This window comes from Neofelis nebulosa, chromosome 3 (assembly GCF_028018385.1).
Source record: "Neofelis nebulosa isolate mNeoNeb1 chromosome 3, mNeoNeb1.pri, whole genome shotgun sequence".
Taxonomy (NCBI): domain Eukaryota; kingdom Metazoa; phylum Chordata; class Mammalia; order Carnivora; family Felidae; genus Neofelis; species Neofelis nebulosa.
The window spans coordinates 33,070,790-33,087,918 of NC_080784.1; the positions used below are offsets into that span (position 1 = coordinate 33,070,790).

Genomic DNA, 17,129 nt, shown 5'->3' on the forward strand with positions numbered 1-17,129 from the left:
GGTGCCTGATCTGGGGTGGGGCAGGAAAGAAAGAAAGAAAAAAGACATACACCGTCTAAGAACAAAAATGAATATCACCCATCCAACCCATTTTTGAGCAATGTCTGACAATAGAGTATGACATAACATTACACAAATGTGATGAGTGCACGAGAATCTAATCATCTCGCTGTGAATGGGAGCCAGCTGATGGCAAAAGAGCAAATTGGAACCTGCTGCACACCATGGATCCTGACGACCCACATTATTTTTAGGCTCTTTTTCGTGTCTTGACATGAAAACATTCACGACTAGCGGCATTGGCTAAAACCGAGCAGGGCAGAGGTTTGGTTAACCCCTTATGGATCAGAGCCTCTGAGCTCAGCAGAACCTCAGATGACCTGTGCCGTCCCCAGGACGGCATCTGCCTAGTAGCTTTATGATTATGCATAGATTCCTGACCCTCTGGGTCACCTGTGAGGGTTCATCTGCCAGTTGTGGCCGAGCAGAGCTCTGGGAGGCACGGTAGGTTCCTGTCCCATTCTACCATAAGAGACAGTGGTGTAGCCTCAAAGTCAAGTGACTGGACAAACTGTGAAACGGGAAATGGAAGCTCAGCCCTAAGAAGAGGTCCCTGAAAATTCTTTCACTTTCAATGAGAAAAAGCAGCTGGGAAACATGCCATCCAACGTGTGAGTAGTTGGAAACATCTGTATATTTGAGGGGGACAGTATAGATCTGTTTGGTTCTAATCTAGGTGCCTGATCCATAGAGAAAGAGGCTCAGCCTGCGCCTCAGTGTCACTACCTGCCTGGTCTCTCCTCAACAACCAGTGGTTTCCATCTCGTCCTTGGGGGATATGCTCAGAACGTTTTCTATGAATGGCTTCATCTCGAGACCAGGAAGTGGATACAGTTGTTGACTATTTGGTGTATCTTTCCCTTCTGCCTGCCGGCGTTGGTGATGATGTCTCCCCTAAGTTCTGTAATTTTAGTCACGTCCCTTAACCAAGTGGGGGCCACACAGTTCTCGCTGGGGAAATGTAGAGCGAGGGCCCCCCGAAAGCCTAAGAAGGAGTGCAGGTGTAGGAGGAAGTCGGGAGGGATGCAGCCCTTTCCTCCTTGCAGGCAACCCTTGCCGACATTTCCAGCTTCACTTTGAGGAGGAAAAGTACGACTTCACTTCCACTTGCCACCCCTCCTTTATCTCTCTTGCGCGTGCACTCAGTTGGGCGAGTTGAGCTGGTTGCCTCAGATCTTCTGGGCAGAAGATACTCAACGATGAGCCCTGCCTGGCTTTTGGCCCTCAGGAATGCCAGGACAGATCTTTTACCGGCTCCCATGACCCGGAATCTACCCCCTGCCTGTGGCTGCTTGCCTAAGTCTAGCTGTGGTGTGACCCGTTCAGAGTTGAGTTGGCCCCAAATGCTGGAAGGGTCTGTGCGGTCATAGTGAGGTTTCTCTGCAGGGACAGCAGTCGCCAGAAGACCCTCCCTAGGGTCCTCAGCCATGTGAGCTTCTGGTCCCCCACAGGTCAGAATAATTAGACTGAGGAGGTGGCTGAGCCACACGTTCCGTGTCGGCAGGAGTGACGATTTTATCAGTTGCGCGCAGGCACAGGCTCTGGGATCTAGTCTCCTTTCTATAGAATCGCTGAAATGTCCCGAGCCTCTTTGGGAACCCTACAGTTCCCTCTAAATTCCTCTGGCAATTTGAGCCTTAAGAAGAAGGAAGACAGTAGGGAGGAGGTGGAGGGGGAGAGCCGTGCCTAAATTAGGAGTGCAGACTCCCACTTCTCCTCATTTGGCATCAGGTGACTAGAACTTCAAGGTCCAATGCTACCAGGTGTCCCGCTGATGCCTGGAAGGAGAAAACAAGCTGGCTTCAAACGAGCTAGCCACAGTCCCCGAGCGAAGGAGTCTTGGGATTGCCGGGGCGATCAGCACGAAGCCGCGTCTCTCTAGAGACAGACGGCGGGAGAGTAAGAGTGTGGTCGGAGGTGCCTGGGTGGTCACAGGCTGATGGAGACGTTCTTGACTCGGTCCGTAAGATGAGAGCGGGGTGGTCACAGGCTGGTCCGTAAGATGAGAGGGGCTCAATGATCTGCAGAGGTCACGTGCAACCAGCCGTCTCTGAGGCTTGCCGTTTTTGAGCACCACGTGCAAGACAGTGACCCAAACGCTTTACACGGATTACCTTGCCCAAGCCGCACATGTGACCAAAAAGGGAAGGTCGTACCATTATCACCGTTCTCAGTCAAGTCGTTTTTCCCAAGGCCACACAAGCAAGGCGACCTCAGATGTTTGGATTCCAGAGCCTGTGCTGTGACAGCCCACTGTCTCTCCGGGGACAAGCATAGTGCAGTTCCTCTCTTCACCCTTCGCCCATACCTGCTGTCCACCTGGACCAAAGGGGGATTATTGCTTTCCTGGAAAACGCCAAAGGCAGAAAGAAATTGAACAGAGTGCGGTTAAGCACGCTCCCCTCGCGACAGTGAGCATGCTTACTTTTTCTCCACTTAACGTCTGCTTTCTGTCTGTTGGCGATGGTTTCTATAAGCAAAAAGTCAGGGTCACCATGTAGCAGAGATCCAGCCCACCCGGTGCCCGAGGTGAGAGTAGGAAGAAGGAAAATATGTGAGATCTGTTGTTATTCCTGCAGGCAGTGGATCTTCTTTGAGCGGCTCTGCCCTTGTAGTAAGCAGCTTGGGTAACTCCCCGAGGACCCAGAAAAAGGAAGGGGCTGATGAGTTTTAAGTGTAATGGACAAGTTAAAGTTGAAAACGTGAGCCAGAATCCCACTGCCAGAGAGTTATACGTGTAGTGTTCACTCTCCCAGCTTCTACCTCATTTATCAGGCATTTGCAGTGATGAGTACAGATTGTCGAGATAATATTATGCACTATGTGCCTGATTCATTTTCCAGCTCCCTCCAGGAAAAGAAAGAAAATAAAATAAAAAACCTCCTACACTCTGGGATAATTACCAGGGTTGCTATGTCTCCAAATCATCAGGGAGTGTCCAGAATTGAACTGCCTTTATTGAAAAGTTACATCGATTCAATATATAGTAATACAGGCAAAAATAATTAAGGCTTTGCTAGCTGTGTAAGACCTTAATCCAGATCTCACAAACATTCAATAAAGGCTGTATGGGCAGGGAAATAGGCGGCTGACAATTTTGCCCGAGCAGACTAGCTGGCACGGAGAGAAGGGGCAGAGGGAGGGGCGGGGGAGGAAGAGGAGGGGAGGAGGGAAGAGGGGTGGTGTTGGGGGAAGCAGGAAGAATCTCGGCCATTTGCTTAGAAGCTTGGTCAGCACCACTCAGCAAAATGCTTCTGTGTATCTGGTGAGCTCTAGATGAGACAGAGACAATAAAACTCAAAGGATCAAGTTCTAGATAGGGTTTTCAGGTTTGATGCAAGGAAGCTCCTCTGCTGATTCCCAAGAATGGGTTCATCACCCAAAAGCCAAGGTCAGAGGGTGCATTTTGCCGTGTGACTTTTCCACATTGTGCCGAGGCTACATTGTTTCCCATATCAAGGGGAAGCCTTGAACCCGATGCCCCCAACAGGTATCGTGTGTGTCCTCCTCACTAGATGGAGGAGACCTTGAGCACCACACTTGGCTAGGGGCTGAAGAGTGGAGATCGGGTGACTCCCAGATTAGGAACACAATTAAGTCTTCTATTCCAGGGGATCGGCATTCGTTAGTGAACGAGCATCGCGTATCAGCAGTAAGCACCAAAGGAAGATGAGCTAGTTAGAAAAAAAACAAGAAAAAAACTCATCACATTTCAGCTAGAATGGATAGAAACCTAGGATGGATAGAAAGCCCTACTGGTCATAAACGACACCCGGTGAGTGACGCTATGGGCTCAGCACCTGGAGCTTTCTTTCCTGTTCCAACTGATTTGAGACCATACAATCTTCTTTGTAGTGTGATGCTACAAAATGAATATAACGCAAGGATGTGAGTATTTAGTTTACATGTTTACCTCTGTTCTGTCAAGAATACAACCCGTTGATACACAACAAGACAAAACATAGCTCCTGGCCTCCCAACAAAACTTCAACAAGCCTTGTGTATATGTCAGTGATTCCGTAAGGCTTCGGTGCCTCTGACCGGGCTGTCTGCTAGACCAGACCTGGAGAAAATGGTTTCCTGTATCAGTGCACCATCTCCCCGGATTGTACCAGACTCTGTCAGTCCCAACCCCCGCCCCTCACTCCGGGTTATAGACACGAGTGTCAACATCTCTGAGTCTCATTTCTGTGCCACTCTTTCCTTGCAGCCATGACTGGACTTGTCGTGCCCCCGATGTAAAGAAGAGGAACTGCTTTCTTATAGCACAAAACTACTTACTCTGATGGACCAATACTGAAGAAAGCACTATGAGCTCTTTGGGGAGAGTTGTGCCCCAGAACGAACATGACGGACAGATTTGGGTGTGCAAGGAGCCGCATCTCACCTGGCCTCCCGCTTCCTGGATAGCTCTCATGGTGGCTACACAAACTGACCCTCTTGGGGACAAGGACAAAAGATGTCATTGACGTAGTCAGTGCTAAGAGCAGAAATGCAATTCTTTGTTATGAACATTATGAGAACCACCTTCCTATGTTTGTAAAATATTTAAGAAAAAAAAATTGGCAAACAATTCATGCTTAATATTTTGGATACTATTTGTTTTTCTTTGTAGGAAAAAAAAGTTGAAAGTTTCTATTTTCTATGAAGCCTTTCAGATACCAATTTAGTTTATGCAGAAAAAAAAAAAAATTGAACACAACAGGGTACCAGCATGGAAGACATTCTTAAACGAAACCTGAACTGAATGATGAAATGTTGTATGTGTGTTTGCTTATAGTTTAATCTCTTTAAAAAACAAAACAAAACAAAAACAAAAAAAAAAACAAAAAAGGGAAAAATTTTAAAATGTTTTACAATTATTTAAATAAATAAACGTGTAACTTATTGTAAGTAGAGGTAGAAATTAAGACCTTTTTGGAAGAGAGAGGAATTTCTCTTCCTGATGTAAAATGAAAATGATGCAAACAAGTAGTAACGAGTTTAAAAGGTGTGTGATTATTCCTGCAGTTACTTACTAGACTTTTATCCCCCCTCCTGCATCCCCTCCCCCACTTTTCCCATCATTTTATTGACCCATGGGCAAGAACGCGTACCTTCCACAGACTCCTACAGAAGAGCCCAAGGCAGAAGCAAAGATTCAGTCCATGCGCGTACACAAATACTCAAAGTCATCCACTCATTCCCGGCTCCGTCCACTTTCTAAATAGTCTACATGTCCCTTTTGGTATTCACTCTTTGTGAATGTTTGAAAAATTTATATTGGCTTTCAACACTCTCCTCCAAGCAGCGCGGAAAATTCCCATGTTTTAGTGTGTCCCAGGCTTTGCATCCCGGAGCAAGACGTGTGTCGCCTTAAAGAGGAGCCAAAGCCATGTGACTTTCCCAACCAAGTGGCCCCTTTGGAATTCTCCCTTGATAGAGCCACATGCCCCCTCCTTGTTGGTTACCTGGCTGAGCACAGAGGTTATGAGCTCCACGGAACTTCAGAGACAGGGTTTAAGGAAGATGATCCTGTTTCTTGGACTCGTAAGCACTAGTCTTAGAATGTCCGTGTCCTTTCTTCTCTCTGCAGCTTTCCCCTTTCATGGCATTCACCTTTCTTGAAAAAAATCTATAACTTGACACAGTTTCCAGACAAGAATGGGATGGTTGTGTGGAAGAGGAATGTTAAAAGCCCTAAATCCCTCTCCTAATGTTCAAAAAGATGGATACCCAGATTCTTAGCAGGGTCAGAGACTAGGGGCCTCTGTGCTGAAACAACACTGGTACCCAGGTCCGCAACGGACTCTTCCTAGTTCTGGGACTAGCTCTTAGGGAAACTTTGCAGGAGCGGCTAACAGTGGCTGAGTCCTGAAAGTCTGTGTGATCCTGAAGATGTATCTAGACTCGTTTGGATTTCCGGTAAGGACGTCATTTTTTTCTAGGCCAGGGTTCTCCTCGTTGCCTCATTGGTACCACGGTACAGTCTGTATACAGATTTCGGTCTGGGGTTCTAACATCAGAAATTGTTGCAGCTCTCATGGAAACACATCTTCAGTGCATCTGAGCCAATTTTAGGTGACTTCACAAATCCCACCTCCCTTCTGTTTGCCCCATTGATACCTGCCCCCAGCTGTCCAGCCCCCAACGGTCTTACCTGCCTTCAATCCATTCTGGAATTACTCAATATGACCCAAATATTATTTCTATGCACATGAGAATCCAAGATTTTAGAAACCTGGCATGCTTATAATTACTGCTGACAGTCCTTCATAGTCAGGGCTTACAGCACCAAAACACAGGGAACGCACCAGAGAAAGTTCCCTGTGAAAATTCTGATCGAAGAGGAAGAGTGTGTGGAATACAAACACCATCCAAAAGTGAAGGCAGAACAAAACTAAGCGTGTTTAGACCTGGATTCAAGCCAATCCAACATAAGGAAATGTTTTTTTAAGTAGCATTGCTTTTAGAATCTGTGAATTTTGCTCTTGCATGAAGATGAGTGGAGTACTGTCTTCAAAATGATTGTAGAATTTGTTGATAGCTTTGACACCGAAAAATGTGTGTAACTAAATACCAGACATCCTTGACCATTCAGCTAGAACCTTGGCAGCGACAGATCTATTTAATTGTACAAATGTGTGTACGGATTATTTTTAGTGTACTAATAAATTAAAAACAAAGCTACTCTCTCCTCTTCAGTCTTGCTGTTGAGTCATTCTGGTCCCAGGTTACTTTTGTGCCACTTGGAATACGAGTATTTCTATAGGTAACTACAAATTCTATCCTGTCTTTGTAAGAGGAGCTGTGTAAGATTTTCCATTTAAAGGGACAATTTACTTCATTATTTATCTCATTTTTTTGTTATAGCATCATATTTTTTCCAGTTTTTCTTTGCACATTTCAATATGCATGGTTTAAAAACCATTATCTTCTCTACCTTTTGTACAGTAAGGTCTCATTTTCAAACTGTATAGTTTCCTTTTATCGTTTTGCTTTGTCAGTTATATACAGTATAAAGTTGCTATGCACAGAGCTTTTTGTAAAGACAGCTTTTTTGTTTACTGTTTTTAATGGTCTTACTTATTAAAGAATATCTTGTTTGTAAAATGAATACGTCTACTTCAGTTTTAAACTTTAAATTATCCTAACAAAAAATAAAATTTTTGTACTGTAAAAATGATTGGAACTTTGCCTTTTTTTTCCCCCTGAAGTGCAAAAAAAAAAAAAAAAAATAGTTTGGGATTTGTTCTTATGTTTGGGGATTTTCTCATAACTATTAGTCCCTGAGCTCTGGTTGAGGAAATCTTACTACAGCTTTTGCTTACATGGAAAGCGTTCTGAGGTTCTCACTTGCAGGAGAGAATATGTATGACTTTAGGTCATTTTTCTGTACGCATTTATGTATCCATCTGGTCAAATTCCTTCATAAAAACTCAGAAGGATCCTACTTCCTGGGTTGGACTTTGGCTGTATGGAATTCTTGAGGTAGGTGGGTGGTCTACTTAAGTTTGAAACTGCATGTTGAACAAATGTTATAACTGACCCATCAGACACTGGGTCAAGATTTGGAGGCTGGGCACAAAGGCTTGAGGCCAGTCTTAAGTCATAGGAAGAGAGCAAGGTGCATGCCTCTGGAAGGAAATAATCCATAGAGAATAGCTCATACAGGAATATAGAAGGGCTGCAGGAACTCGGAGAAGACAGCAATCACAGAGGGTTGGAGTGGTCAGAGAAGGTTCTATGGGGGGGAGGCAGGGCTGAAAGGGCCTTCAAAGAATGGTAGGAATTTTGTGGCAGAGGTTGATAGTGAATGCTGCAGATGGAAGGCCGTCACAAACAGAGACACGTAAAGGGAAATTCACAAAGCACATTTAGGTGAATGTGCTCCTCAATGTCATTTTCAAGCAGACTGTTCACAAGCATACTCATGATCGGATTATCTCCTTTCTGTCTACAAGGGTATAGTTTCTTGAAACCACATAAACCGCGTTCCTTGCATGAGTGGATGAGGTGGTATCTCTAAGCACTAATCTGAGAAAGTCACCTCAGTTTTGATTTTCTCTGTGAAGACTATCTCTCTGCCTCGACCGTGCTTGCCCTTGATCTTCTCACAGGGAAGATCTTGCTCTTTGCAGCCTGGTGTCTTCTCGTCCTTCAGGCCTGAGGTCAAGTATTCTGTGCTCATGGAGGCCTTGGCCGACCTCTGATCAATCAGGTTTCCCACTTACTCTCTTTAACTGAACTCTGCTTGTGTCCTTGTCATGATTTGGATTCATTTGTTGTCTACTTAAGACTGAAGGCTCATAAGAACAGGGGCCATCTCTCTCTCAACACTCTATGTGGAGCACTGAGCTCAGTGCCTGAGGTGCCCAACAAATACTTGTTAAATTAGTGAACGAACACACTGAATTTTGATCCCCAGAGGCAGCTCTGCCTTTCCATGTGGGAGAGGTAGCTGATCTGTCACAAATGGTAGGAAATAGCATCACTTTGAGAGCCCACTCCTTAGGGACGATCTTGTCAGTCAATTAATCAAAAAAAAAAAAAAAAGATGAAGTGTGTCTATGATGTAAAGTGGCTGGTTGCTTAATAAATACAGAAACCTCAAAATGGAAAGAAAGCAAGAGAGAAGAGACCTCTCTGGCTGGTAGCCTCTTGGGTCAGTTGCTTGACCCCTTGGCCCTGGAACTTATCCCATGTGGATTTTCATGATGTAATTCCAGAACCAGAATCGGGAACTTTTAGGGAAATGTGCATTCCATTTCTGTTCCAGATATGACACTTGACTTGTCGATCCCACTCTTGAATCGCAAAGAGCTTTTAGGGCATTCACCAAACTGCAAGTTCAGAGTGGCTGTGGGGCAGTGAATGTGAGACTTCATGAATGAAGTGGAAGCGAGGTCCTAAAGGATCTTGGAGACCATGCCAGAGAGTTTGGATTTCACCCCCAGGACTGTGCAGCAGGTCATGGAAAACTCTTACAGGAACTTGAGTCAAGGAGTGACCTGATACGCTTTAAGCTATAGAAAAATGACAGTAACTACAGTGTGGGTTATGGATTGGAGCAAGTGGTTACTGGAGGCAAGGAGTCCAAGCAGGCAAGGGATGAAAGATGGCTCATATGCACCTGTGTGCTGTATTGGTGCCTACGGCAGGTGTCCATACTGACTGATCAGTACCTATGCCATGCCCGCTGATAAGTGTTTTTAAATGACTCCTGCAAATTAGGAGGAAGTCGCAATAATCCTGGTAAGAGTGACATACCTAACCTAAGGATTGCCAATAGAGATGGAAAGTAGAGGAAAGATTTGAGAGTGAGGCTTGCAGTTTGACAGGACCTACAGACTGATTAGATGTGGGAATGAGGGAGAAGAGGGGGCTGGTATTAAGTCCCAGTCTGCAGGTTAGACAATTGGATTCTGTGATAACGTTAACCAAAATAGGGAATAAAGAGGAACAGATTGTGGGGAATAAAAAGATATCATGATTTTAAATTGGGGCACAACTGCCCCAGTTCCTTTTTTCTTTCCTGGTTAGCTGAAGACTGTTTGCCAGCAGTTGATTTAAGGACTCAGGAGAATTATTACTTTGGTTCATGGATATTTAAAAAAATGGTTGCTCTATTTCTATTTGAATGGCTGTTCAGTTGGGTATAAAATTTCTGGGGTTACACTGCATATCTCTGAGAACATCATGCAAGAGTTTGTTTTAAAGCTAGCTCCCAGTATTGAATGTTGCTATGGGGATGTCTGCAGTCATGCCTTCCCTTTTCATTCCTCTCTTTAATTTCCCTTATATAAGCAAGGAAATCCCATAATTGGTTAAGTCCAGACACTTCTGACCGTGAGAAGGGGCACACACAGTAAATAATTATGCCTGGAAAACAGATGGAAACTGGCAGTTGGTCTCACTCTTGATATTTTTATCTGCCTGCCTAAAAGTGCCTTTCTCTGTATGTGAAGTGCAGTGATTTGTCTTAGTGTTGATAGCTATGTGTAATTTTTTCCCCCTTGGGATACGGCATTCCCTTTCAAGGTGTAGCTTCAAGGATTCTTTCATTTTTGGAAACTTTCCTTTAATTGTAACATAAAATACATTCCTTTTTCCTTCATTGCAGTCTGTCTTGCTAGAGACTCCATTCATAAGCTGGATCTCTAGTGTCGATCATTCATATCTATCATGGTCTCTCTAGGCACCCTTGACTCTTAGTGTACCTGTATATTGCCATTCATATGCTTGTCTTCTTCTTTACTCCCTCAAATGTGGCCTTAATTTTTCAGATGCTTCTATTTTTTCCTTCACTTTTTCATCAGCTGTACCAGTTTATACCCCATTGCTTTCTATTGTGTTGCTTGTTTCCATTGAGCTATTGTATCTCTGCTTTGAGCTATTGTTTCATAGAGAAATTATTTTATTATTATTATGGCAATGAGCTTGATCAGAATTACCATCAGGTTTGTGAAAACTTTTTTTTTCTGGTGAGTGTTGTTATCACCTACCTTTTTTTTTTTTATTTTCTCTGCTGGTGTATGTATATAAATCATGTTTTGATACCTTCTTCATAATACTCATTTTAAAAAAAAAAACAAAAACTTAATGTTTATTTTTGAGAGAGAGACAGAGCATGAGCAGGAGAGGGGCAGAGAGAGAGGGAGACACAGAATCTGGAGCAGACTCCAGGCTCTGAGCTGTCAGCACAGAGTGCAATGTGGGGCTCAGACTCACAAACCTCGAGATCATGACCTGAGCCGAAGTCGGATGCTTAACCAACTGAGCCACACAGGTGCCCAATAATACTCATCTTTAAAGTGAGTTTGCTAGTTGCCAGAAGTTTGAAAGGGAAGGGTCTAGGACCATGTACAGGCTAGCAGGAATTCTTATTTCAGAGGGATGTGGGGTGTGTGTGTGTGTGTGTGTACAAGAGAAGAGAGAGAGAAAAAGAGAGATGCTTGTTTTAGCTTTTACTTCCTCTTGGGCAAGGTAAAACAGCACTTGTGCTATTTCTCACAGTGGCTGCCACTCTTCCTCCCTGACTACTTCATACGTCCATGGCTTCCTTGCGTCCTTCCCACATCAGTCTTACCTAGTGTGTTTTATGCCTCTGCCAAATGGGGTCCAGAGGTGTGTCTGCCATCAGACTATATGTTACTTCCAGTCATTTCAACCGAAGACCATTGGTTTGGACCTTAGGATCATCACACCTCATCCTGCCAGCTTTGTCTGTAGCAGCTGAAGCATCTTTTCTCAGTCTCTACACATTCCTGTTTGACTCTCAATGCCATTGCCATGCCTTCCTCACAAATTGTGATTCGGGGTCACCGATTTTCCTAATTTCATCCAAGATGAAATTCATGCCTCTCTTTCGCATTTCCCTATTTTCTATTGAGTGATTCTGAGTGCGAATTGATGGGAAAGGTCTTATGATAGTGTGTTAATCTGATGGCTTCGTATTCTCCAAACCATAGTAATTCAAGAAAAAGGGATTTCTGCGTAGTGCTACGAACCCCTCCATTCTACCTTTGACCTTGTAGATTCCCCTTGCTAACCGGCTCCTGTGGCCCAGGCCGATGGCTACATTCTTCACCTTCTCCCCTGGATGATTTCAAATAGTCAAATACAAATAATAAGATACAAGTAATTCCCAAAACTACTACTAGAATTTGTTTCAATGAAAAAATATACAAAAAGGGACCCATGGCCTGAATGTTGGAAATATGTTGAAATGGTACATCAGTGCTTTTGGTTATTTCCCTATAGCTGATCCCACTTGGAACAGTAAAATTCTATTTTCCATACATTATTTAATTATATGCACAGAACATGGTATGATAAAATGGAAATGGCTAGAATGCAGAGATCTGGATTCAAATTCTATCATCCTTAGCCATGCAATCTTTATTAAATCACTGCATTAAATCGTTATCTCCTCAAATGCAAACCCAAACCAACTATATGTATATATGTATACACATGATTCACATGTATATCATATGTATACGTATACATATATATGGTTGTCCTTGGTTTGCACTTGAGGAGACAAGACTCAATGCAGTGATTTACGCAAGATTACATCAGTAAAAATATACATGGCTAAGGAGTATATATATATATACCTATACATATATACACATATATACATATGTATATATGTATCATTGTTATGGTTAAATAGCAACACCTATATACGTTAAAGAACATAAGGTCCGTGAGTGTTGAATTTTTGTTTTTGGTCTTCACTGCTCTGTTCCCAACACCTAGAATAGTACTGGGCACAGTGTAGGCATGCAACAAAAAATTAACAATTAAATGAATATGTGAAATACCTGCCTTCCGTAGAGACTCAGTAAATTTGACAATAGCTCCAGCAGGGTTTTTGAGTCCCCCAGGCTCGCTCTCCCACTTGCCAGTGTGTGAGACCTTGTAGTCTCTGGTTTATCATCTTTGAAAGAACAGAACTACTACAACTGCTCCTGCCTTGGGGTCAGTGAATATCTCCTTCCTATGGTCCCAGGTCCCAGGTGCCTCTCAAATAGGTGCTCAGAAGGGAAGGAGTCAGAGCACAAGGCTCAGTCTGGTCTGTTCGGTGGATTGAAGAGTGAACAGTACTGGGACCATTATTTGGCCATGATCCCTCCCCTTTGAACCGATAGCAAAAGTCAAGGAGGGATAATCGACCCCAGGCCAGGAAAGAGTTCTCTAGCGCTCTGCATACCTGGGAGTGGTCCACTCAAGAGAAGCCACAGTCCCAGTTCTTTGTAAGTGATAATAAGACTGAAAGATGTGTGCTTAACACCGTCTGTGTTTTCTTCCTTTAAAAAATAAGAAGAATTTTTTTTTTCTTTTTATCATAGACCAGAACATCTGGTGCATCATGAACAAAACTTCTGAGGACAAAGCAAGCATTGTTTTTAATTCCAGAGTTTTGCAAGTTCCAAGAGTTTGAACCCATGAAAAAATTGCTTGTAAGACAGAAATGAGACCGAAATGACTTGTAATATCAAATCCAAATATTTGCCATTTTGGAACTGAGCAAAAGCAGAATAGTTGCATAGCGCCTCAAAGATTGTGACTTAATAATTGTGAAATATTATGGTCATTAAATATTAATAGCACTAACCGGTAACAATAACAATGATAATCACCAATACAGCGAAAATGCTCAACTTCCGGTCTGCGTCCTATGGAGTAACAGAAAGAGTGTGAGCGCAGGAAATTCACAGACCTGAGTTCAAGTCCCACCTCCAGCCTTCACTTATAACTGTGTAACTGTCAGAAAGTTACCTTTAGGAGCCGTCATTTTCCCATCTGTAAAACTGGTGACAAGAAGACCTCTGTGCCAAGATTCTTTTCCTGCCAAGACTGTTGTGAGGTTGAAAGAAAATAAAGAATGTGAAAGTGGCCGACACAGTTACGTGTTCAACACTATACATTTTTTCTTTCTTTCTCCTCAGCCTTAGATAAAAATTAACATGTGTTGATCTGGAAAACCACCCATCAGCTCTTTTCTTACAACTCCTCCCTGCCAGCATGGAAAAGAGGCTTATTAATTAGTCCATGTTTGTGAAACTCTCGGAAGATGAAAAGCACTGGGTGTGGAACAACACCATTTACATCACAATACATGAGTTGGCGGCTCCTTCGACTGGATCTGCTTACAATGTAAGGGAGTCCTAATAGATGTGCTCCAGTCTTTCAAAAATCAGCGTGGGAGTCTTTGGAAAAGCCGTGGGTCTGCAGGCTGCACTACAGCCTGTTCTGAGCAGTAGGCAGGCAATTCGGGACAGGCAATATTATAGATAATCCTCTAATAGCCAGGGCAATGGGAAACCAATAAAAGGAGGTCAAAAGTTGATCTGATTGAAATCTACAAATCACCCGTAAGTCCCCTTCAGTGACAACTTCTACCAACAAGAAGGATAGCTGGCCCATTTTGGTTTCACATTTTCTCCTTGCCCTTGTAGATCTTGGAATATAGAAAAAGATCGATTCTAAATGGATAAAAGCAGTATTCCTCAAGCGAGGGTTCATACGTCCCTGGGGGAGGAGCGTGATGTTCTATGGGAGGACTTGGGGCTTGTGGGTCTCACACTGGTCTCTAATATTTCGTTCCCCTCTGCTTCTGGTCACATAGAAAGATCGCGGTGTCCCATCTTGTTTCAGCAAAACAACACCATCCATCACTGTAAATTCATGTTGTGAATATCCAATTTATTGATTTTGTGATTTTGATGGCCTTTGTGAATTACTTTTATTTAAAACAAGCATATATGAAAGCATAAGTATTCGATGTTAAAGTCTAGTTCTGTGCAAATTTTACAATTTTAGTATACGTAACTTAAGAAACACTGTAGCCTCTTAAAGATTTTTTTCCGAAACACATTACTCAAATTTGAGAAGCCTATGGCAATGAGAAAGAGGAGGAAAAGGTCTGGTAATCTACAGATTGGGTCATCATTCCTTGAATTATCAAGACTTGGCTGAATGTTAATTCCTGTGTTCTGTAATTCAGCATCAATAAAAGAAATCTCCATGTATTATTCCAGTATTTCATTTTTGCCTCTGAATTATGTTCATATCCACAAATCTCAGCCAAGGACCTATTGAATAATTGTCCCCACATGTAACATTTTCCTGGTCATGTTTTCCTTGCCTTGGTTCTATGAAATATAGAAATGTGTTTCTAATTATTAGCAAAACCACCTGGTAACTGCACTGTATCATCTCAATAATATGACTCATTTATACAGTGTGGCAGAACTCAGAGTCATCTTTGACACCATCCGAGAAAAATTCGTTACCAAAATGACCTCACGTAGCACAGGCTCACCTATAACCAAGGTGATCATATTTTGTAGGGCACATATCAGGACTTGGGATTTGACAAGCAGAGATGTATCTGAAACGGGTTGTCGTGGAAAATCCAGGACGTACAGAGTTCTACGGTATAAGCTATGAAAATCACCTACGATGTGATGCTGCAGTGCCTTCACTTTCTTATTTTTGAAAACTGAAAGCCACAGGTTCTTGTCTTCACCGTCCTTATGTATGTGTGAGCTGAGACCCAAGAATCTATCGCTTCCCTGAGTTCACTAAGGTGGGCAAGAGGTGAGAACAGAAATCAAACCGGCTCTTCTGCGAAACTTACCCTGACTTTGCAAGAAAACCAGAAAGAAATCTCTTCCCGTATAATAAGCCTTGTAAAAATTGGTCCTTTCTTCAGGCTTAGCAGCGTTGGCATAGCTATGGTGGAGAAGGCGGTGTGCCCAGAAGCTTGGGGAAATGCTCACGCCTCAGGCTAAACTTCTCTTCTACGTTGAATCATATTGTACTGGTCAAAGGACCCAAGTTTGTAAGCAGATGCGAATTTGCATAGCATATAGTTTTCATTCCGGTTACTGTTGTCTTTCCTTAATTGTTTGCGCTTTGGGTTAAGGAGGAATGTCAGAGAGTGGAAGAAAAGAGAAAATGAAGAGAGAACACAGTATGCATTTGATCTTTTTTTTTTTTTTTATTGAGGGATAGTTGACATACAACATTTTGTTGGCTTCGGGTGTACAACATAATGATTCGATATTTGTATATATTATGAAATAATCACCACAGTGAGTCTAGTCAACATCTGTCACCACACAGAGTTACAAAAATTTTTTTCTTGTGATGAGAACTTTTAAGATTTACTCTCTTAGCGACTTTCACATATGCCATACGATACGCATTTGATCTTAAAACAAGAACAGAGGAAGAATTTTCCAGCATGGCGGGTTTTGCTGGCATGGAGCAGAGTGCCATGCTGGAGAAAAGTTCAGTTAAGTAAATTCTCAGAGGCGATAGGCACAAGCAGGAGAAGTACCACTGAGGTTCTGCCCTGTAGGACACATTTCGATGTGGGGAATGAAGAGAGGGCTGTCCCTTTGTGGGAGCACAAGATATACGATTGATGGCATCCATTCTTCAGAAATGACAGCAGAACGTGGAGCCTCACCTTGACATTCATCAGCATGGCAGAAGAGAAGGAGCCTGTGGGAAAGGCAGCAGGTGCAGGAAGCAGGGAAGGAGCAAAGGAGGTGCAAAGCCTTAGGCAAAATGCTTCAGGTCCCTCATACAGGTGCCGGGTTCTTTCTGCCTAACAGAGGACTGTGTTGGCAATAGAAAGACAAGAGGGGATACATCTGGGAAGGGTGCTTTCCCCAACACGCTCTAGCCTAGTTTTCTAACAACCAAAGACTTCAACAGCTGTAACCAAGAAATCTACCGAAATATGCCAATGCCCTTTTGTGGTGTCCTTTCTGAAGCGCCAGTGGGAATACCAGGTGAAAATGCTTGAGGATTCTCTCACTTCCCAGCCAAGCTTCCCGCATTCAGGACCTTCACAAGGCTTTTCTTCGACCTGGCAAGGTTTAGTCATGTGCGTGTGATGCGGTATCAGGCTCTCTAACACACATACGACATGTGACATCTAAAGAGGGCAGCGGGGCTGCAAGGGAAGGACTTAGAATCGGGAGGACGGTTCGCAAATCTGTTTGTCTGTGGATTGAATATGTCAGTTCTTGGCCTGTCTGGGACTCTGCTGTGTTCTGCAAAATGGACCAACTCCTCCTTACTTTGTGCGGTTGTGATAAGAATCACATGTGACTCCTGTGAATGCCCCTAGCACAGAGCAGAACTCAGTGCTCTTGAACGTGAATCAAGGAATGGGCTTATGTTACAGAGTGACTTTTTCAATTCTGGTATATTGATAAATAACAGATCATCAGTAAGCAATTAGAGAAAAGCCTTGCTAAAAATGGTTGGATTTGAAGATTGAAAGAATTAGACTAGAGGTAGCTTGGTCCCTTTCCCTCTCATAACCTTGACGGCAAAGAAAGAGACAGAGATAAATCTGAGAGAAACAGCGTGTAAAGACCTTGGGGTGATGGAACTGTTCTCAAATTAGGTTGTGGTGATAGGGGCCCAACTTTAGTAAATAAATAGACTAAAGTGATTGAGCTGTGCACTTAGTGGCTGTGTGTATCAATTCGTTTGGGCTACACTATTTATCCAACCAAACACTTACCGAGGTGTTGCTGTGAAGGTATTTTATG

The 17,129-nt window shown here is 43.2% G+C and overlaps 1 protein-coding gene across 2 annotated transcripts in view; it reads left to right on the top strand.

Annotated features, from left to right (window-relative positions):
• The window catches only part of EBF2 (EBF transcription factor 2), a 198,388-nt gene extending 191,166 nt beyond the window's left edge, over positions 1-7,222 (top strand). For both annotated transcript variants that reach the window (XM_058720271.1, XM_058720270.1), the window contains one exon: positions 4,271-7,222. In XM_058720271.1, coding sequence (XP_058576254.1) covers positions 4,271-4,302 — 32 coding nt within the window. In that variant the 3' untranslated portion in view covers positions 4,303-7,222. The remainder of the gene's footprint in view (positions 1-4,270) is intronic.
• Positions 7,223-17,129: the final 9,907 nt, after the last annotated feature.